This window comes from Ranitomeya variabilis, chromosome 3 (assembly GCF_051348905.1).
Source record: "Ranitomeya variabilis isolate aRanVar5 chromosome 3, aRanVar5.hap1, whole genome shotgun sequence".
Lineage (NCBI taxonomy): Eukaryota > Metazoa > Chordata > Amphibia > Anura > Dendrobatidae > Ranitomeya > Ranitomeya variabilis.
The window spans coordinates 431696209-431720542 of NC_135234.1; the positions used below are offsets into that span (position 1 = coordinate 431696209).

A 24334-nucleotide genomic window follows, 5' to 3' on the forward strand; every position below is an offset into this window, starting at 1 on the left:
ATGAAAAATTACATAAATTGAAAAGCTTCTTCTATCCACTAGTTGGTCTCAGTCCTTCTCAGCCCTTATCCACATGCATTTCACTTGACCAACGGGAAGGTTTTTAATATTGGAGTTAGGAATGACCCAATTACGGTCATCGTGGAGTGGTGGGATGGCTTTCAATTTTCTTTTTTAATCAAAACAAATGTTAACCAAGTACCGTACATTTTTTTCATGCACTTTGCTCTTTATTTACTAGAGGGTATTTAATCATTATGTTTCTGTCTGTTTTTTTCAGTTCAGTGGCTAGTGTGAACATGCGCTTACACACTGCATGCACACCAGTTTATATCCCAGTACATACTTTTGGGTTTTTTTTATATCCGATATTAAAAGCAGACAGCACACGGTGACCACATGCGCAGTCAGCGATTTTCACGGACACAGACTTGTATGTGTAATTTTGATCAAGAACGGACATGTCTCCGAGATTTTTTGCAGGCATTCAGTCTATGAACAACTCCATAGTTTATAATGGGTACAAGTTCTATCCATGAAAATCACAGAGAGAACACAACATATAAGAAAAACAGACATCTGAATGTGGACAGCGATACAGCTTAGCGTTCACATATGCACTGTGGCCGCGAGGCATAATGGAATCCATAGTGGTGCACCCAGTGACCAAGCCAGGGTCTTAGGAGCACATCAAGCACTTTTACCACTTACTATTGGAATGTCTTGATTTGTCTGCATTTCCGTTGAACCCGTCATTTGGCTGTTCTGATTGGATGGAAACGATGGAATATTCGTCACGTCTGGATAGGAAGCAGGCCTGAGAGTCAATACAAGCTGCACCAGGTCTTCTTTCTCCCGGCACAAGTCTGTGGGAACATCTCTCATCGATAAATAGTCCCGAAGATCCTTTACTTTGAGTTTGAGTAGCTCCTCTCGGGTGAAAGAAGTGGAGCGTATCCTCCGGCACAGCTCACAGAGGCCGTCGTGTAACTGTGCTACACACGTGGTGCAGAAGTTATTCCTACAATCCAAGCACGGGATCTAAAGATGACATTAGAGGAAAATTAACCATATATTTAGAAGCTGGTGCAATATGGGGCAGACGTGAGAAGAGCAATACATTCAGGCGGTCTCATTGTATGGAGCGACTTTACTAGGATATTGTTCCAACAAAGCATGTGAAACTCCACACAATCACAAGCTACAGGTCGACACCATGCACTGTTTAACAAGGCTGAGGACGCACAACGGTAATCCGAGTGTTACAGTGACATCACTTTGTCTGAACAATGCATGGTCGGAGCGACTACTTGGGTCAGCAGATCACAAAACCAACAAAGACGTGTTTCTGTGGAGAACGCTGTAGACTTTGGCATACAGCACAGACAATGGTTTTCACATACATTTTATTTTCAGGGGACAAAGGGTTTTTATTTAGCCAGGCCAAGATACAGCAAGTAAATGTATGGGGGACGGAATCCTAGAACAAACAGAGTAGAATGCCGTAACAATCATTATTATTAGACCCATAAATACTATTTCCAGATTAACCATATAGGGGGCTGTGTCCTGTATCCATTAATAAAACAATTAAAGTTAAATTACTCAAAGCAGCATGGTGGCTCAGTGGTTAGGTCCTGGGCTCAAATCCCACCAAGGACAGCATCTGCAAGGAGTTTGTACGGGTTTCCTCCCACACTCCAAAGACATACTGATAAAAAATATAGATAGTGATCCCCAATGAGGACAGTGATGATAATGTCTGTAAAGTGCTGCAGAATGCAATGGCACTATATAAGCAAAACAGAATAATACAATTAATCTGTCTAACAGTCAGGTTTATTAGCAATTTCTATCCATGGAGAGAAGATTTCATGAAATCTAAAAATACTGGCATAAATGTGCACCTCTTAATGACCCATCATCCAATTTTTAAAAGGTTTCCTGGGAATATAGAAATAATGTCTTAAAATACTTTCCGGTAGAATTCCTTCTCTATTAAAAGGGACTGTGCACTACTGGACAAGCCCAGATTCATCAATTCAGGATCCCCAAAAACAATGAATGCTCCCCCTCCCTCAGCAGCGCTGTTCCCGGATGAGGATGCGACATTGTGTCACATGTCCACTTCAGCCAATCAGCAGCCCCTGTTTAGCTGCAGTTCATCACTGTTCCGTCAGGGCAGACCTCCGCTGACAGTATAGTAAAGGCTGCAGTGCACACGCAACATAAGAATGTCAGGTCACCTTCTGGGACATGCAGCACCGACACTGCAGGAAGAGTGCTATTGTGGGAGCAGAGTATCCATTGTTTGTATTGATTGAATTGATCAATCAGGGGTTGTAGTGTACAACCCCTTTAAGACCACATCATGTAACTGCTGCAGTGACATAATTATGGACGGCATTTCACTACAAGAGCTTGTGGTCACACTGAAATATGAACAGATGGTTCTGGTTCTTAGGTGATTGGGAACTTTGATGGCATTTTAGCATTTCAGGAACATTTTGTTTTCCTTTCATGGACACGGACTTGTCATTAAAGCTTAATGTGCTTAGAATATAGGGCTAAAGTTTCAGTAATGGCATGTTCAATCCCAGAATCCTTTGTGTGAAAATGATACCTACCTATGATAGGAGTTTGATCTTACTGACATATTTATTCCCTTTAGGGAGTAGAGGGTTCTAATAGAGGGCTGAAAAGATCAGTTTCCAAATAAATCACTCCCTGCACCCTACAGGGTCCAGTGTAAACTCATCTCTCTCACCCACAAAGCTCTCCACAGTTCTGCACCGCCTTATATCTCCTCTCTCATCTCTGTCTATCGCCCTACACGTGCCCTCCGTTCTACAAATGACCTAAGACTAACATCCCCCGTAATCCGAACCTCGCACCTCCGTCTACAAGACTTCTCTCGTTCTGCGCCAGCTCTCTGGAATGCACTTCCCCAGACGATCAGACTGATACCTAGCCCCGACCTATTCAAGCGCGCTCTAAAAACCCATCTCTTCAAACAAGCCTACCACATCAACTACTCAGTAAACTAACTTTGCCCTGTTCCCTCCTTCCAAATATTATTCTGAATCTGCACCCTACTATTCATCTGTCTCCACACCCTCCATGCACATGATAACTGCACTTGATACTTGACTATTGCACTTAAACACACGGGCTGATGACCGGATCATGCAGCTTTATATGAAAATCCCTGTTTATTATAATTGCCAGACCTGAAATAACAAGCACTTTTCACCTTTTGTGTCCCCCCCCCCATTTCCTTGTAGATTGTAAGCTTGCGAGCAGGGACCTCACTCCTAATGTCACTGTTTAAATTGTCTTAACTTGTATTGAATTTATTGTCTTTACACGTCCCCGCTTAATTGTAAAGTGCTGCAGAATATGTTGGCGCTTTATATAAATTATTATTATTATTATTACTACAACATTTGCTAGCTACAAGATTCGGATGTTTATTGACATCTGGATTGCAGAGAATTTGGACATATTGTTTCTACATTCTGATGTTCACGTATCTACATGTAGATATAAGCGACATGAATGACAATGTACTTTTAAAAATTGAATGAAGGTGTCCATGAGTAGAATAATTTGATTGTAGAATTTGTATTTACGCTTGTCAATTGTCCGACAGTGAAAGTGTTGGCTCTTGAAATCATGATCTCTTGAGGGTTCACCAGTTGGACACCCTTTGGTTAGCGTATATGCAGGGCTCCTCTAACAAATGGCCCTCTTGCCTGAATCAGAGTGACCCTTTTCCGTACCCCCGAGTTCTACCCAGCCTGTACATTGAGCATTAATAAATACATAATATCCAAGTGCTTACTTTTCGACTGGTGCTTTGCATCCTGATACCACAAGCTGCACAGGTAGTTTCTGACACTGGAGGAGATGTTCTGATGTTTTCATTGGGGCGATCAGGTGTTCTTGCATTCTGGGAGACCCCTTCAGTCTCGGCATCGATGCAGAACCAGTTACAGCAAGCAGCCCACATAATCACACCTGCTAGAAAGCAAAATGACAGCTTGAGAGCACGGCTAAGGAAACGAGTGCACACCAACAGGGAAAGGAATGAACCAGTTTTCTTACAAATACGGAAACAATTCTATGGCAAGACTGTCCCTAACAGAAATCCCCAAAGTTTCTCCTCTGTAAAGGGGGAAAATATTCCTTGTGTATATACTACAAATGACACAACAAATAAGTGTTCAAAGGTCAACATACAGGTGAATGCGTTACCGTTTACAGTATGAGCATATAAGATCATTCTGCTTAAACTAGAAAAAAAGGGGGCTTTCAATATTTGTAGTTAACACTGAGGACCTCCTCCGTATGGTGCTTCTCCACTGATTCTGGAACAGCTTTTCTTTTTACCTCTGTGCCCCTCCATTCCAAAGTTATGCCCTACTTATAATGGTGCAACCAACTGGGAGTATACCACAGAACTTATGTGGGCGTTTGCTTTTTGTCTGACCAATCAAAACATGGCTGTGCTCACGGAGATAGCTGAATGGGAAATTTGCACCATTATTAACAGAGGGTATAATTTTGGAACGAAGGGGGCTCAGAAGAAAAACAAAAACTGTTCCAAAACTCTGTGGAAAAGCCTCATTCGGAGGAGGTCCTCATGTCCTCTCTAGGTATCTTCTCCTGAGTTACAGTCTCGGTTACAGTTTTTATAAGCTATCTTTACAAGCAAAGCTTTAGAGCAGAAATATTCCACTGTTCCTCGCTTACTCAGTGTCAGCTTAGAACGCTAAGAATAAACTGTCTAGTTTATTCTTAAAGTTTAAAGATTACCCATACATCTTTCCTTCATTTAGATCCTCTCCCATCCCTTTGTAACATTTCTCTTTTCCAAACCCCATTTTTAAGATAAGGTCTGGAAGATCAAGAAAAATTTCAGTGAGAGCTGCTCATAGGATTACTAGAGAGGCAAATCAGAACCCCCACTTGACTGCAAAAGACCTTCAGAAAGAATTAGCAGACTCTGGAGTTGTGGTACATTGTTCTAAAGTTCAGAGACACCTGTACAAATATGGGCTTCATGGAAGAGTCATCAGAGGAAAGCCTCTTCTGCATTCTAACCATAAAATGCAACATCGGAAGTATGCAAAAGAATATATAAACAAGCCTGATGCACTTTGGAAACAAGTACTGTGGACCAAAGATGTTAAAATAGAACTGTTTGGCCACAAGATAATTACAGGAAAAGAACATCTTGCCAGCCATTAGGCATGGCGGCAGATCACTCATTCTTTGGGGTTGTTTTGCAGACAATGGAACAGGGAACAAGGGAACATTTCACAGGTAGAGGGAAGAATGGATTCAATGAAATTTCAACAAATTCTTGATGCAAACAGATGGTTTCTACAAATGGATAATGATCCAAAAACACACATCAAAATTCACAATCCACAAGATTTTACAATGGCCCTCAGTCTCCTGATCTGAATATCATTGAAAATCTGTGGCTAGATTTCAAAGTAACAGTGCATGCAGGACAACCCAGGAATCTCACAGAACTAGAAGACTTTCTTTTCCAAAGAAGAATGGATGAAAATCCCTCAAGCAAGAATTGAAAGACTTGTATTGCTACATAAAGTTTACAAGCTGTGATAGTTTCAAAATGGGGTGCTACTAGGTACTAACCATGCAGGGTGCCCAAACTTTTGCATCAGACCATTTTCCTTTTTCTAATTTTTAAAATGTAGAAGATGAAAATATATATATTTTTAGCCTAAAATATAAAGGCAATGTGTCATATCTATCTTTAGGCCTTTTAGAGAGTATTTCATCTTCAACTTGCTTAACTTTTCACAATTACAGTAATTTTAACCAGGGGTGGCCCAAACGCTTACATGCAACTGTACATTTAAAGGGGTTGTGTTATCAATGGCGCCAGTGTAAAAAAAAATTATATATTTACCTCGGGAACAAGCTCTCAGTTCTGTGTCTCCTCGCTAATCCTCTGACATAACAAAAATGTCATATTACCTCTGCCGCCTACACAATTTTGTCCAAGCAGATGAACAATGGGAGGGGATACAAGGCTGAGATTTTATACAGATTTTTTTCATTGATAAGGTGTTGTTCAGCAGCGGACAACCCCTTTAACGAGTTATGGTTTGGAAAGTCCATAAAAATCACTGGAGGTACAAAAATATCAGGATCATTATTAAAGGGGTTTTCTGGTATTGAAAAGCCCCGTCTCCAGGCACACACTACTTTAAATTAAAAAAAAACAAAAAACAATTTCTGGTATTGAAAAGCCCCGTCTCCAGGCACACACTACTTTAAATAAAAAAAAATTAAAAAAAAAACAGAAACGGTGCTTTATTCAAGCTACCTGGGTGCAGCACTGTTTCAGATACTGCTCCTGGTGTCCATTATTCTCTGCTATTTCACGTGTGGGCACCCCCCTACTGAGCAAGTATCTGGATGGGTAGAGGGTGTTCTTAAACCACTGGTAAAGGATACACCCAGCTTCATTCAGAACACAACTGACCTATTGAATAAACTATCAGCAATAGGTCCTCTACCAGAAGGAACCATCCTGGCCACCATGGATGTGGAATCTCTGTACTCTAATATCCCACACCAGGATGGATTAAATGCCTGCAAATTCTTTCCGGAAAACACAGGGACTGATGCGGATTCTGTGCTGAAACTTATAAAATTCATCCTCACCCACAATTGAATTTGACAACAAGATATAACTACAGGAGACTGGCACAGCAATGGGAAGTAAAATGGCCCCACAGTATGCAAATCTTTTCATGGCCAAGCTTGAAAGTGACTTTTTGTCCTCATGTCCCATCAGGCCTCTGGCGTACTACTGCTACATTGATGATATTTTAATCATCTGGACGGAGTCTGAGCCACAGCTAAAGACGTTCCATGAACAGTTTAATCAATTTCATCCTACCATCAACTTGACACTCAACTACTCCAGCACTAAAATTTACTTTTTGGACACCATCATTAAGCTGCAGAACAATAAAATAGAGACATCCCTGTATCAGAAGCTAATCGACCGTCCAACATACCTTAAATAGGACAGTTTCCATCCAAAACACAAAAAAATTCTATTGTCTACAGCCAAGCCATCAGATATAATCGTATATGTTCCAACCCCATGGATAGGGATGAACACCTTGGTCATCTCAGAAAGACCTTTTTGAATCAGGGCTATTTTTCTATCCACTGGCTAACACGGTACCAAGATATATATCTTTCCTGTTATTGTCTGCAGCATTCATGTTACATTGACAGCGCTGCAGCCAATCAGTGAGCTCTGTGGCTCGGAGCTGAGCTAATTGTCTCAGTCTTCCCAAGTTAAAATTACTGTAATCTACTCTCCAAATGATTCAGAAACTACTGAATTGTTTGTATGGTCAATGCTTGTACACCCGCTCCAATACCAAGGTGCCAATCTCACAGGAGCACAAGTGTAACTAAACTAATACATATGATATAACATAGGGTTACATATGATATAACATAGGGTATGACAAAAGACAAAGCCAGGTGACATTCAAGTCACAGTGACGAGGCACAGTTTGCCGAGTTACAAAACAGCCTGGTCATGGTCATAAGTCTAAGAAACAGGAAGAGGCCTTCAGCTGATAGCAGAAGTGACGTACTGGAAAAGCTAAGTAAATACATAGAGACGTTACATACACGGGATGTGAAGCACAAAGGTTGATGTCCACCTCACTGATGGGGAATTTATATTGCAAGATTATCGTGACCGAGCTTCTAGAAAAGCTCATAGTAATTCTGCAGGCTAAACGGGTCAACGATCAAATGAGAAAACCGCTTGTTCGTTGGGTGAAATTATCTTTTGGGTTACACAGAAAAATCAGTGTTCTTGGCAGAACATTGTCCAGTGTAAATAGAACTTGTGCTGCCGGGAACAATGGCAGTCTATGATCTGTCTGCAAACCAGCAAGCGCACTGGCAGCTGTTTAACACTATGCATCGTGCAGTAGTTATGTACCCTGAATGGTAATCAGGTCATTCAACCCCTGAACTGAACTACCCTGCATGTCTTTTTACTCCATTCAATGTCAGCAAGCAGCCTGAATGGTAACCATGTCAATTCAACTCATTTGCTAAAATTCATCAGTTACATGATTCCCAGTACTTACAGTTGTAGCTCCAGTGGGGGGGGGTCTCTGTAGATGTTTATCTCAGGAGAGGTGCTATAGTATAGAGATGTAATGAGGACTGCGTCTTTTATCATCTATCCACACCAGGATGTGTTGAGCAGCTGTCGCTAATTTATAACTAACCAGCTCCCATAATCCCGCTCTCCACTCCCTGTACTGGGGACCTGTAAACTTAGATTCATTCTTAGGGGTGCACGCATGTGTGGGGTTGCAAGCATTCAGCAGAGCATCGCAATAGCTAAGCATCAAGCTAAAGGGCAGTTATTCCATGACAGCAAGTCAGGGCAGGAGTCAGGTAACCCACACTCTGCTCTCCCTTCTATCCATGTGCTTTATTCCTATCCTCCTATGTTCCCTTGCCATCCAAATTCACCGCCCAATCCCCCCTCCATCATGACTCATACACATCAGCCCCTCTATACTTCCCTCTCCCATGTACAGCTCCCTCAGTCCATCTTGCCCAAACACACTGCACAAAAAAATCTTCCTACAATTTCAAAAACTTCTTGCTTTTTATCTTCCTGCTCCAACTGATTTCAGGGGACATCTCCCCAAACCCCGGTCCACCATCCCACAACCTCAACCGCTGCGCTACCTCATATCAAAACCATTCTAACCTTATTAATATTACTTGCACTCCCTCATCTCTCTCGTTCAATTGTGCCCTTTGGAATCCACGGTCTGTATGTAACAAGCTTCCTTTCCTGCACAACTACTTTCTGAACAATTCTCTAAATCTGTTGGCCCTCACTGAAACCTGAATCCAAGACTCTGTCACTGTCTCCCCTGCTGCCATTTCTCATGGTGGCTTACAATTCTCCCATTCGGCATACTCCAGTCCAGGTCATCCCCCCCGTTCCATCACTCATTCCCTCCTTTTGAGATCCACACCATCAGGCTCTTTCATCCCCTCTCCCTCAGAGTAGTGGTCATATATCAGCCCCCAGGCTCACCCACCCACTTCTTGGTCCATTTCTCAGCCTGGTTGCCGCACTCCATGTCCTCAGAACTCCCACCCCTTATCCTGGGAGACTTCAACATCCCCATTAACAGCCCCACTTCCCCATCTGCATCCCAGCTTCTATCACTAACAACTTCTCTCGGCCTCTCACAGCTCTCAACCTCTGAAACACACAAAGATGGTAACACCCTGGACCTGGTCTTCGCCCATCTCTGCTCAGTCTCTCACCTAGATAACTCACCGCTTCCCCTCTCTGACCACAGCATTCTCTCCTTCGCACTCACAATCCCTTGCCCACCCCAGCACACTCCTACCTACCACACATTCAGAAATCTACACACCATTAACTCTCATACACTTTCAGACTCCTTACACTCATCACTGTCCCCAATCTCCACTTTTTCCTGTCCTGATCTGGCTGTGCATCACTACAATGACACTCTTATAAGCACCCTGGCCCACGTAGCGCCCCTCACCCTCAGAACCTCCAAACACAGAGTAAAACAGCCCAGGCTCACATCGCAAACTCGACTTCTCCAGCGATGCTCTAGAAGTGCTGAACGCTTATGGAGGAAAACACCAGAAGACTTCATCCACTTCAAATTTATGTTAGAAACCTATAACTCTGCCTTTCACCTCGCCAAACAGACCTACACCACCACCCTGATGTCCTCACTATCCAACAACCCCAAGAAACTTTTTGACACCTTTCAATCCCTCCTTAGGCCCAAAGCACAAGCCCCTATCACAGACATTTGTGCTGATGACATGGCCTCCCACTTTATAGAGAAAATAGACAATATCTGTCAGGAAATCCGCTCCCAGCCACCAAGTGCAGTGACTCCCATCCCTCCCTGCATTTCCCCTGGCTCACTCTCCACATTCGATCCCATCACAGAAGAAGTCTCCAAGCGCCTCTCTTCTCGTCCGACTACATGCACTACTGACCCCATTCCCTCTCATCTCCTCCAGTCTCTCTCTCCAGTTGTCACAACTCACCTACCTACAATCTTTAATCTCTCCCTCTCCTCAGGCATTTTCCCATCTTCCTTCAAACACTATCATTACTCCACTATTAAAGAAACCCGCCCTCGACCCATCCTGCACAAATAACTAAATACCGGTCTCCAACCTCCCCTTCATCTCTAAACTCTTTGAACGCCTAGTCTACTCCCCCTTACCCGTTACCTCTCAAAAAAACTCCCTCCTAGACCCTTCACAGTCCGGCTTCCGCCCCCTATATTCGACAGAAACTGCACTCAAAGTGACCAATGACCTTCTGACAGCAAAATGTAATGGTGACCACTCTCTGCTCACTCTTCTCAACCTTTCTGCAGCTTTCAACACCGTTGACCACCCTCTCCTACTCTCTAGGCTCCAGTCACTAGGCATTAAGGACGCTGCTCTCTCCTGGATCTCTTCCCATCTTTCTAACCGCTCCTTCAGTGTTCAATTCCCTGGCTCCACTTTGTCTCCTCTTCCTCTCACTGTCCGGGTACCTCTGGGCTCAGTCCTTGGCCCCCTTCTCTTCGCTCTCTACACAGCGACCATCAGCAGATTTGACTTTCAGTACCAGATTTGGCTTTCAGTATCATCCCCACTGTACTACAGAATGCCAGTGACTGTCTGTCCGCAGTCTCCAACATCATGTCCGCTCTCTATCTGAAACTCAACCTCTCCAAAACTGAACTTCTTCTGCTCCCGCTATCTACCATCCTCCCTAAATCTGACATCTCCCTTTCCGTGGGTGGCACCATAACAACACCCCAGAAGCAGGCGTGCTGTCTGGGTGTTATGTTTGACTCCGATATCTCCTTCACATCCCACATACAATCTCTTGCCCGCTCTTGCCGCTTACACCTAAAGAACATCTCTAGAATCCGCCCTTTTCTCAGTATGGAAACAACAAAAACCCTCACTGTCGCCCTGATCCACTGGTTTACTGCAATGCTCTATTAATTGGCCTCCCCCTTACTCGACTTTCCCCTCTCCAGTCTATCCTTAATGCAGCAGCCAGGGTTGTCCACCTAGCCAATCTGTACTCGGACGCTTCCACTCTTCGCCAGTCATTACACTGGCTGCCCATTCATTACAGGATACAATACAGTACTTGTTCTCACCCACAAAGTTCTCCACAGTGCAGAACTCCCTTACATCTCCTCCCTCATTTTGGTCTATCGGCCTAACCGACCACTGCGCTCTGCAAACGAGTTTCAAATAACCTCTGCACTAATCCGTACCTCCCACTCCTGACTCCAAGACTTCTCCCGTGCTGCGCCAAACCTCTGGAATGCTCTACCTCAAGATATTAGGACCATCCACAAAACATATTTGTTCAGAGTGGCCTATCATGTTCCCTAATCATTAAAAGTCATTTTATGTTTGTGTGCGCAGCCCATTCACTACTTCCTTCTATCCCCCACCCCCTGAAGATGGCTGGACCATCATTGTAAATGCATCATTGTAAATACACACCTGTACTTTGTATCTCCCCCATCTCACTGTAGATTGTAAGCTCTCACGAGCAGCATAGTCTTATTTTGCTTTAATTATTGTATTGTTAACATTGTTACTTATGACTGTTGTGTTTGAAACAGTTAAACTGTAAAGCGCTGCGGAATATGTTGGCACTATATAAATAAATATTATTACTAGATGGTGGCCCGATTCTAACGCATTGGGTATTCTAGAATATGTATGTAGTTTATTTATGAAGATTTCAGAATAATGCAATGGATACACAGGATTCGGCAGGCCGGGCGCGACCAATCAGCGAAGCGTGGTTCAAATCCCGCACCAATTCACGGCCGGATAGCGTCTGTTGCGGATTGTTCGCGGCCGGCCGGACGTGACCAATTAGTGAAGCCAGGGCCAGCTCCAGGTTTTTGAGGGCCCCGGGCGAAAGAGTCTGACAGCCCACGTAGCATATAATAGCCCACGTTGTATATAGCACAGCCCACGTAGTATATAGCACAGCCCATGTAGTATATAGCACAGGCCACGCAGTATATAACACAGGCCACGCAGTATATAACACAGGCCATGCAGTATATAACACAGGCCACGCAGTATATAACACAGGCCACGCAGTATATAACACAGGCCACGTAGTATATTGCACAGCCACGTAGTATATAGCACAGCGAGGTGGTATATAACACAGCCCACGTACTATATAGCACAGCCCACGTAGTATATAACACAGCCCACGCAGTATATAGAAATGTGGGCACCATATCCCTATGAAAAAAAGAATTAAAATAAAAATTAGTTATATACTCACCTTCCGGCGGCCCCCGGATCCAGCCCAGGCCTTTAGCGATGCTCCTTGCAACGCTCTGTTCCCAGTAATGCCTTGCGGCAATAACCTGTGATGATATACAGGTCTCACGAGACCGCTACGCCATCTGGGGTCATTGCCACAATGCATTCTTGGGACCGGAGTGTCGCGAGGAGCAGGAAAGGCTGGTGCGGACGCCGGAAGGTGTGAATATAATGGTTTTTTTTACATTATTTTTAACATTATATCTTCTTACTATTGATGCTGCATAGGCAGCATCAATAGTAAAAAGTGAAGCGGTGTTTAACCCCTTAATGACAGCCGATACGTCTTTTAACTGACCTGAGATCTAAGAGAATAGCATCCCCATACAGGTGACAATCCAGCAGCTTTCGGCTGTACACTTTAGCTGACAACTTGGTGCATCAGCCACGATCAGTGTATGCACCGTCCAACTCTGTTTAACCCCTTAGATGCTGATGTCAATAGTGACTACATCATATAAATGGTTAACAGAGTGTGGAGGCTTCCTCTTTATCCCAATTGGTGCCCTCAGATCATGATTGTGGGGTCCTGATGTTTGTCATGTCAATTTATAACCAAATAGCGGCCTTAGAGTCTGACGGCTATAGTAATCTGTTCAGAAGTTAGCGGCATTTAGGTGGTAAAAAGACATTTTCATTTCTTTCATGCCACTTTGCATTAATTCCTGAAAATCACCTGAAGGGTTAATAAACTACCTGACAGCAATTTTCAATATGTCAGGGGGTGCTGTTTCTAAAATCGTATAACTTTTGGGGGTTTCCCAATATATAGGACCAATAAAGTCACTTCAAACATGGGTAGGTCACTAAAAAAATAAATTTAGTAAATTTCCTTGAAAAAATGAAAAATGACTGCTATATTTGTAAACCTTCTAAAATTATAACAAAATAAAAGAACATTTTATAAATAATGCTGATGTAAAGCAGACATGTGGGAAATGTTATTTATTAATGTTTTTGTGTGTTATGACTATCTGGATTAAAGGGATAATCATTCAAAGTTTGAAAATTGCTAATTTTTTAACATTTTTCTCAAATTTCTGATATTTTTTATAAATAAACACAAAACATACTGACCTAAATTTACCATTATCATAAAGTATAATGTGTCACTAAAAAACAATCTCAAAATCACTGGGATATGTTGAAGCTTTAGAGTTATTACCACATAAAGTAACACTGGTCAGATTTTAAAAAATTGGCTCCGTCACTAAGGGCTTAAATCCCGCCCCAATATCGCTGATTGGTCGAGGCCGGCCAGGCGCGACCAATCAGCGATGCGGGATTTCCGAGACAGACAGACGGAAGTTACAGACGGAAGTGGACCGATTATTATTGCCCTTACACACTATTCACTGCTTCGCTCCAGGTCTATTTATGATCACTTTTATTTCTGATCCTATGACTTCTGCATCCTTGTAGAGTGAAGCTGTAAGGCGGAAATGAAATAGAAACGTCATTCCCTACTTTCACTTTTCCATTTGCCTCTCATGATCTTTTATTACAGTGTATTTTAAGGGCGATGACCAGTTAACAAAAGCCGTGGATTCAGGCAGTGCCAAGCACAGGAATTTCCCTGTGGTGTTTGTAGAATGACTGGTCATGACACATAACCGAAAGAGGAGTAAAACCTACAATGTCAAATGACTCGGAAAATACAACTTCTACGTCAGGCATGTTGCTGTGGACTGTAGCAACTACCTAGTCTAAATTCACTTAACATTTCTGAAAGGGGCGGACACAGGGCCAGACTAGTCATCTGGCAGTTCTGGCAAATGCCAGATGGGCCGGTCCGGTCATGGGTCGCATCTCCTGCTATTAATTCTGATGGAGCACAGAACCGCAGGCTCCATTGCTTACACAGGCAGTCCGCAGGCATCTCTTCTGCTGGGGGCCAATGAACTCAGCTCAACTCTCTAATGTCCGCGCAAGCGCAGTGGGAAAGTGTCTAACAGCACTCGCACTGATGTCAGTTAGGTGAAGCGACTTCATTGGCTGCAAACTCCCAAGACCTTTCTGACAGCACCGCGAGCGTGTGAACTTTCTCAAGCTCACGGTGGCATCAGTCAAGTCAAAGGAGTTCACCACGAGACACTAAGCAGTGGTAGCACATGCTGTTCAACGTCTCTGCTGGATGACAGGCTGTATGATCATGCAGCACCCCAGGTCACCGGTTTCTGCAGTGATGTTGCTTTTCCTTCGGGGAAGGTGATGTCATGCTCAGAGGCAATGGAGTTCTCTTCACCAGGTAAGGCACACACATGCAACACATTCTGAATACAGGCCAGGAGGGGGAGCTCAGGACCCGGATTCAGGAGAGCTTCCCTGTATAAAGATCCTGACCTGGAGGAGGAGCTAGTCAGTTGGTCCTGGGAGGCCAAGCAGAACAGTTAGTCTCCAGGAGGGAGAGCTAGAAGAAGGAAGTCTGGAACTGAGTGCAGACAGAGAGAGGCCTGGCAGCCACGAGGGAGCTGCAGCCTCTGGAAGGAGTGAGACCTGGAAGGGTTGTTTTAAGTGGAATAGCCGGAAGGGAAGGTGCACAGAAGAGGAAGAGAGCTCAGAGGTGAATTGTGGCAGTGCACCCTCGGCGCTGAAGTGCAGTAGCCGGGAACCAGGAGCTCAACGCTTTCATGGACTCTAGGACAGAGAGCAGAACCGGAGGGAACAATACTACACGTCACCTGCCCGCACCACGCCTGAGACGCAGCAGCACCTGAGGAGCCAGAGGCTTTTGAGAGTCACTGTAAAAAGGCTCAAGCTGCCCGTCGTGCAGGTACCTGTCCCAGGACAGGGGGAAACTGGAGGACCTTGTAGGAAGCTTAAAGCAGCAGGGACCTCACTTAGAAAGGCGCAAGTAGGAAAGGCTCATGGATCTCTACTGGGAAAAGAGAACTCTAATTTGCCTGTGGGAAGTGTAACATCTGGGCTGCCGCAACATCCCCCAGGGGACCCTTTTAATGCAGCGTCGGTCCCACTACTGACCAAACACCACAGGTCGCGTCACGACAAACTTTGAACATTTAACCCCCTTTAACGTTGATGCCCAGGGCCACAGCCGCAGCCACCGTGACATCCCCCTCTTGCGACTGGACCCAGTACAGAGAACCCCACTGCCCTGTGAGCACGTCAATCACATCACGCAACAATGGAGCCTGCCATCTAGATGTAGCAGAGCTAGACCCATCACGTGACAAATAGATTATCTTCTCAGCGGACAGGTTACGAATATGGTTGTTGAGATTTAATTCTCCGACAGGGGACAATAGCTTCACTGGAATGGGCAATGCTGTAAGTATGGTTTAATTAAGATTGACTAAAAGTCTTTGTCATTCTATCAATTAAAGGACTTTATTCTATTCTAGGTGTGTGTGTGTGTGTGTGTGTGTGTGTGTGTGTGTGTGTGTGTGTGTGTGTGTGTGTGTGTGTGTGTGTGTGTGTGTGTTTTTATACAATATGACTATGGGGTTAGTAATGGGGGCATCTTATAGACGCCTCTCCATTACTAACCTCAAGGGTTGAGGTCACCTGACAATACAAAGGTGACATCAACCCCCGCACCTATTACCCCACTTACCAATGTACCAGGGCAAGTGGGAAGAGTGAGGCTAAGTGCCAGAGTTGGTACATCTTATAGAGGCGCCTTTTCTGGGGCGTCTGAGATCGTATTTTTTTTTTAGCCTGTGGAGGCCAATATTTATGGCCTTTTCCTAGGCTATTAATATCGGTCAGCAGCGGTCAACCTAGCCTTTGCTGGTTATTAATGACAAGGTGACCCCCCCCCCCCCCCAAGACATTTTTGGGGGCCCTCCATTTTAATAACCAGTAAAGGATAAGTATACAGCTGTGAGCTGATATTAATAGTCTGGGAAGCTCCATTGGTATTACGCTTTTCCCAGGCTATAAATATCTGTCTCCAGCCATAGGCTTTCCCTCCGCTGGTTTGGAAAATTACACGGGAGCCCATGCCATTTTTTCAGAAAAATAACGATTTATTAATTAAATACATGTACAGTAAGCTGCACACGCACTGTACTAATTATATATGTGAATGACATCTTTATAGCTATATATTCTATCTACGCTATTCTGTCGGGTCACGCTGTGATTTTACTGTACGCGGCAGATGAATTGCCGGCTTTTCAAAGGACATGGGTGTGTAAAAAAAAAATATCGGACAGTACTTGCATGGTCTGAGTGCGTTGCAATTTTTTTTTTTTTATCACACCCATTGACTTGTATTGGCCAGTCTGTCCGATATACGTGGCAAATCGCAGTATGCTGCTATTTTTTTTTCTCAGTACCATTTCAGCTGAGAAAAAAAAAAAATGTAGAGGAGCTGTAACTCAGATTAACATTGGTCAGAGTGCAATCCAATTTTTTATCAGATTGCACTAGTCCGTATTTTTCGCAGACGTGTATGATGCCTGATGGTGCAATTGACATGAAATTCTCACCAGATGTAAGTAACTGCCCATCCAATCCACAGGCAAAGAAATCAAGCCATAGTTGTCCATAAATTAAGTTATTATGTGTAGTGATGAGCGAGTTTTGTCGTTGCTCGGGTTTTCCCGAGCACGCTTGGGTGACCTCCGAGTATTTGCTAGTGTTCGGAGATTTAGTTTTCATCCCAGCAGCTGAATGATTTACAGCTATTAGCCAGGCTGAGTACATGTGGGTGTTGCCTGGTTGCTAGGGAACCTCCACATGTAATCAAGCTGGCTAGTAGCTGTAAATCATTCAGCTGCGGCGATGAAAACTTAATCTCCGAACACTAAAAAATACTCGGAGACCACCCGAGCGTGCTCGAGAAAACCCAAGCAACGAGTACACTTGCTCATCATTAATTATGTGTAATAAAAAGAAGCGATGCAGGGAAAATGTATTGAACACATAAAAAAGAGAGGTGCAAAAAAAATGAAAAGTCACGACACCAGGTTAAATCTATCAGTAATTAGAAGGGTATATGCTTATATCTGTATCATTGGTGCAACCTTTGTGGCCGAAAGGTGGCCCAAGAGGTAATGGGGCTCATTTACAGCATCAAAGCACGTGGAATTATGCATTATGATGAGCTATTAAACTGAAAATAGCCCATATACTGTTCTTGTACAGGGGCCCTATTATGTCTGTGCCCACCAGTGGCCAGTGAGATACGTTCAGCAGCAGGAAAGCTCCATTACGCGCTAACTTTGTCTATAGGAGTTACATTAACCTGACAGAGGCCATAAACTAAACCATATGGTTATGAGACTAGTAATATCATAGTTAAGAAAGCTTTCATTTTCTCCCTATTATACATAACATACACAAATTTAATAAATATATATATATATATATATATATATATATATATATATATATATATATATATATATATATATATATATATATATATATATACATATATATATACATACATACATACACACACAGAGCGCTGGCTTCTCCCCTTTTTTTTACTCCTCACTGGTCGCCCATGCCCAGCAACATGCGCACCCCCGCAGAAACCTTGCACACCTAGACACCCACACACTCTCTGACTCCATCCTGCCACTGGCATCCATATCCTCACTCCACGACAGACACTGCCACTGCATCAGCTATTGACACGGTTGCCCCTCTCATCCATGGCAGAGTGCGACGTATCAATAGACAACCTTGGCACAATAACACCACTAAAAAGCTCCGGCAAGTGTCCAGGGTTGCGGAGCGGCATTGGAAGAAAACACACTCGCAAGATGACTTCACTGTATTCAAACAAGCAACACTCGCTTTTAAATCTGATCTCACCTCTGCTAAACAGGCCTACTTCACAAACCTCATATCTTCCCTATCCTACAACCCCAGTTATTCAAAACCTTTAACTCCCCTCCTCCGCCCCCCACTGCCCCCTCATCTCTGCTGAGGACTTTGCCACACACTTTAAAAATAAGATCGACCAGACAAGGCAAGTCTTCATTGTTCAACTACCACAACCCCTTGGTATACCAGACCAATGCCCAAACCCCGTAACCTCCCTATCCAACATCACTGAAGGGGGGCTTAATTGTCTCCTCTCCAAATCGCACCTCACCACCTGTGCGCTCGACCCCATCCCATCCTACCTCCTCCCCAACCTCACCACCACACTTATCCCATCCCTAACCCACCTCTTCAACCTATCACTAACTTCTGGCACCTTCCCTTCTGCTTTCAAACATGCCACAATCACGCCTATCCTTAAAAAGCCAACCCTCGATCCAACTGCTATGTCCAGCTATCGCCCAATATCGCTGCTCCCATTTGCTTCCTAACTCCTGGAGCAGCACGTCCACGCTGAACTTTCCTCCCACCTCTCATCTAACTTGCTCTTTCACAATCTACAATCTGGTTTCCACCCCCATCACTCAACTGAGACAGCCCTGATCAAAATCACCAATGACCTACTTACCACCAAAGCTAATGGACATACTCTGTACTCCTCCTTCTAGACCTGTCCTCTGCTTTCTACACAGTTGACCACTGCCTCCTACAACAGATCCTCTCCTCCTTTGGCATCAAAGACCTCACCCTATCCTGGATCTCCTTGTACCTTTCCAATCGCACATTCAGCGTCTCCCACTCTCACACTACCTCCTCATCCCACCCTCTCTCTGTTGGAGTCCCCCAAGGCTCTGTTCTAGGACCCCTACACTTCTCAATCTATACACTTGGCTTGGGACAACTCAAAGTCCCATGGATTCCAGTACCACCTCTATGCTGATGCCACTCAGATCTACCTCTCTGGCCCAGACGTCACCACTCTGCTGTCCAGAATCCTAGAGCATCTATCAGCCATATCCTCCTTCTCATCTCGCTTCCTCAAACTCAATGTGGATAAATCTGAACTCATCATCTTTCCTCCATCCCATAGATCTTCCTTACCTGACCTATCTATCGCAATCAATGACATCATGCTTTCCCCCGTACCAGATGTCCGCTGCCTCGGAGTAACCTTCGACTCTGCCCTGTCCTTCAAACTGCACATCCAAGCTCTTTCCACCTCCTGTCGCCTCCAGCTCAAAAATATCTCCAGAATCCATCCTTTCCTCAACCGTCAATCTACTAAAATGCTTGTGCATGCCCTCATCATCTCCCGCCTTGACTACTGCAACATCCTTTTCTGCGACCTCCCTGCTAACACCCTTGCACCTCTCCAGTCCATCCTTAACTCTGGTGCCCGACTAATTCATCTCTCTCCTCGCTACTCCTCCGCTTCCCCCCTCTGCAAATCTCTTTACTGGCTCCCATTCCCTCACGTATCCAGTTCAAATTACTAATACTGACCTACAAAGCCATCCATAACCTGTCTCCTCCATATATCTCTGAACTAATCTCCTGATATCATCCCTCACGTAATCTTCGGTCCTCCCAAGACCTCTTTCTCTCCTCCACACTTATTCGCTCCTCATCCAATCGCCTCCAAGACTTCTCCCGAATATCCCCCATCCTCTGGAATTCTCTGCCCCAACACGTCCGACAATCAACCACATTCGGATCCTTCAGACGGAACCTGAAAACCCATCTCTTCAGGAAAGCCTACAGCCTGCACTGACCCCGCTGCCTCCTCACCAACACGGGAGCTCCTGCAACCCTCAACCTACTGTCTCCTTCCCTATAATCCTGTAGAATGTAAGCCCGCAAGGGCAGGGTCCTCGCCCCTCTGTATCAGTCTGTCATTGTTAGTTTGTTTACTGTAAGTGATATCTGTAACTTGTATGTAACCCATTCTCATGTACAGCATCATGGAATCAATGGTGCTATATAAATAAATAATTATTAATAATAATAATAGGCAATGAATGGAGCAGAGTGAGAGCATGAGCAGATCCCACTACACTCAAGAGGTGGCTGCACTGGTCGAGAGTCCAAGAGCTCTCAGCAGGCATATCATGCACATGACAGCGTGACAAACACCCGGTGTTTGGGGAGCTGAACCCGAACAGTAACATGGATTTCCTGGTAAAGTCCTTGTTTGGTGTCCATGCCCGAACAGTAGGTGTTCGGTACGGACACCGAACTTTACTGTTTGGGTGCACATCTCTAATTTTGAACATTCCCTCTGACTTCCAGTAAGCGAGAAGCTGCGGTCACAAGACGGCGGAATGGAACCAGAGCAGCGGCTGGTAAGTATAATACTAGGGGCAGGGAGCATAGATTAGTGATGCCACTCCAGTGTTGAAATTAAAAAATATTATGCTTAAAGGGCGCTTTATAGAAGAATTAAACAAAAGAAATCGAATTATATCTGAGTATGTGTACAGATGTAATCAGGACGGAGACTAAAATTGTAAAACTGTCTCCATATAAACTAACCACAGATCTACAAGCTCCAAATCGAATATGACAAATAGAAGTCATCAATGTTAATCAGACACTAAGTAGTGAGCATACCCTGAGGCCACTGACGCTCGATTGGATGTATTTAATGCAGTTAGACTAGACTATTAACCAGCAATCAATGTAATTACTTTATCATATAACCTAACGGGGAGGGAAAGAGCAAGGAACAGTGACCACCTGTAGCAATAATTAACAATTGTATTGTTCAGTCCAGGGAAGTAATTATTACTACGTGCAATGGCATACGTAACATTCATTTCCTTCCCTGATGTGGAATCCAATCAAAAATATATCTGTCTATTCTTCTTCTAACCAGAACCCATATAGGCACAGACTTAAATGACACCTATACTATATGGACCAATGTATTGTGACACCTACACATCACAACCACAAGAGCTTTTATAACCTCCCAGTCTAAGCCCATAGGTATTACTATGGAATATAGAGTTGGGCCACAGCTGTCACACTTCTTGAAAGGCTTTCCATAAGATTTTGAAATGTGACTGGTAATTTTTACCCATTGATCCATAGGGGGAGTCGGCCCTGGACACTTGACAGGGAGAAGCGAAGGCAGAGACTCCCCAATTCCCTTAGAGTCCGTACTCTGATACAGAGACTGATGGCTGAGGGACTAATACTCAGAGAGATGACAGCCCCGGACTGCTGCTTGGCAGGGAAGGGGAGGCCGGGACCCCCCAAGTGCCCCGGAGTCTGTACAATGAAGCTCCACAGGATAAGATCTCTTCACTCTAGAAGCGCCTCTCATGCGACCATCCAGTCAGGAAATACACTGGAGGGTGGAGGAGCCCGTTAACCTCTCTGTGATCCTGTTCCATCATAGGTCAAGGAAGGACTACCACCTGGTGTGCTGTCCAGCGGAACGTACTGGAAAGAAGCCTTTCATAAATGGTTCCCACAAGTCTACAATTGTCCAAAATGTGTTGGCATGCTGAAAGCCAGTAGTGTAGCAGAGGGGAGCAGAGTTTGACCCGGGTCCCGCACTCTGAGGTGCTCACCCGAAGATATGATACTGCTAACTGTATGGGCGTGCGCCGATATGGGGCTCATGAGTCAGGGGGCGGTGCCAGCACTGGGCCCCGCCTGTCATCGCAAATTCAATTGTATCGGCATACAGTTGAAAGCAATGATGAGAGAGTAAGAGGCACACTCCCTCACCAATCATTCCCCTTGTGCATTTGACGTCACTGACGCAGACTCTGACAGCGGGCCCCGCTGTCCTGAGATGTGAGGGCACCCGGAGCAGCGGGGGAACTTGGAGGAGAAGAGGATTGCATTTAATTTTTATATTATGGGGAGTGCATTATACTCTATGGAGGACTATAGGGAGTGAATTACACTACATAATGGAAAGCTTACAGCCTGCACTGACCCCGCTGCCTCCTCATTACTTCCGGAGCTGCTGCAACCCTCAACCTATTGTCTCCTTGTGTAGGAAGTTATCTTTAATGGTTTCAAACACTCCAATTAATTAATACTAATTATTGATATATTGATATGGTTTCAATCAGTTATAATATTCAGTATATCCTTACTGTATGGAGTTTGCATAAGGTCATTGAAGTTTAAATGTCCAACCAGATGACCCCTCTAGCAGAAGGTCATGTGTTGTTTAGTAAATGACCAGTTATTTGCTATTAGTAAATGTATTTGTTGTTAGTAACTGACCAGCTATTTGTTGTCAGTAACTAACAGATTTGAGGGGATTTCTTCCTGGCATTCCAATGACCAAAGTTTTTTACTGAGATACATTGGACAGTATAAGATATAAAAAGATGACGGGAACCTTAGTGAAGATACAGACACAGACATGCAGCAGAGATGAGAGACACACATGGAAGAGAGATGGGAGATACAGCGACAGCTTGGTGACTTCTACCATACTAATGTAATGTATGACTTTATTGATGTGTTATTTGAGGGACTGTTTATTATCTTTTATTAAGTAAATTCATTTTTGTTTATTCAATTTTCATGTGAGCATTTATTATTCATCACAATTCCTTTCCCATCCTCCTGTAGAATGTAAGCCCGCAAGGGCAGGGTCCTCGCCCCTCTGTATCAGTCTGTAATTGTTAGTTTGCTTACTGTAAGTGACATCTGCAATTTGTATGAAACCCCTTCTCATGTACAGCACCATGGAATCAATGGTGCTATATAAATAAATAATAATAATAATAATGTCTGCATATGATGAGTGCATTATACTATATAGAGTCTGCCTGTGAGTGCATTGTACTACCGTATATACTCGTGTATAAGCCAAGATTTTCAGCACATTTTTTTGTGCTGAAAAAAACCCCTCAGCTTATATACGAGTCATGGTCGATTGTTATGATCCCAGTGGCTGAGGATCACTAGAAATACTAACTAAGTTACTGAACAAAGAAGAAGCTCTAGGGAGGTGGTAACTGGACTGACCGCAATCCTGATCCTATCCAAACACACTAAAGGTAGCCGGTGAACGTGCCTAAAATCCTGGACGTCTCGACGCAGCCTGAGAAACTGACTACCCCTAAAGAGAAAGCAAGACCTCACTTGCCTCAAGAGAACTAACCCCAAAGATATAGGAAGCCCCCAACAAATAATAACGGTGAGGTAAGGAGAAAAGACACACGTAGGAATGAAAACAGATTCAGCAAATGAGGCCCGCTAATACTAGATAGCAGAAGACAGATAGTGAGCTGTGCGGTCAGCAGAAAACCCTACAAAATATCCATGCTGAGAATTCAAGAACCCCCACACCAACTAACGGTGTGGGGGGAGAAACTCAGCCCCCTAGAGATACCAGCAAGCAGGGAATCACATATTAGCAAGCTGGACAAGAAACATATTGAACACTGATGATCAAAAAATGAACAAAACGGAAACTTAGCTTCTCTTGAAGAGACTGGTAGCAAGGTAGACAGAAGGAATCAGAATAGCACTGAATACATTGACAGCAGGCATAGACTGAGAGTCCAAGTGAGCTTAAATAGAAAACCAGCCCACAGATAACGAGACAGCTGATGCCTGTCACAAACCTGCAGAAAGACAGCACTCACACAGTACCACTTGTGCCCACAAGAGGGAGCCCAGAAATAGAGTTCACAACAGTACCCCCCCCTTGAGGAGGGGTCACCGAACCCTCATCAAGACCCCCAGGGCGATCAGGATGAGCCGCATGGAAGGCACGAACCAAATCGGCCGCATGAACATCAGAGGCGACAACCCAGGAATTATCCTCCTGACCATAGCCCTTCCACTTAACTAAATACTGAAGCCTCCGTCTGGAAATACGAGAATCCAAGATCTTCTCCACCACGTACTCCAATTCACCCTCAACCAGCACCGGAGCAGGAGGCTCAACAGAAGGAACCACAGGCACCACATACCTCCGCAACAAAGACCTATGGAACACATTATGAATGGCAAACGATGCTGGGAGGTCCAAACAAAAAGACACCGAGTTAAGGATTTCCAAAATCTTATAAGG

At 44.2% G+C, this 24334-nt stretch overlaps 1 protein-coding gene across 15 annotated transcripts in view; it reads right to left on the reverse strand.

The window, feature by feature from the left end:
* The window catches only part of RFFL (ring finger and FYVE like domain containing E3 ubiquitin protein ligase), a 150216-nt gene that overhangs the window by 32456 nt on the left and 93426 nt on the right, over nucleotides 1–24334 (reverse strand). For 9 of the 15 annotated variants that reach the window (XM_077296405.1, XM_077296390.1, XM_077296402.1 and 6 more), the window contains 2 exons: nucleotides 3845–4023; nucleotides 712–1041 (listed from right to left, as the gene is read on the reverse strand). In XM_077296405.1, coding sequence (XP_077152520.1) covers nucleotides 712–1041; nucleotides 3845–4012 — 498 coding nt within the window. In that variant the 5' untranslated portion in view covers nucleotides 4013–4023. The remainder of the gene's footprint in view (nucleotides 1–711; nucleotides 1042–3844; nucleotides 4024–24334) is intronic. The other 6 variants (XM_077296391.1, XM_077296395.1, XM_077296404.1 and 3 more) reach the window with 1 other exon arrangement.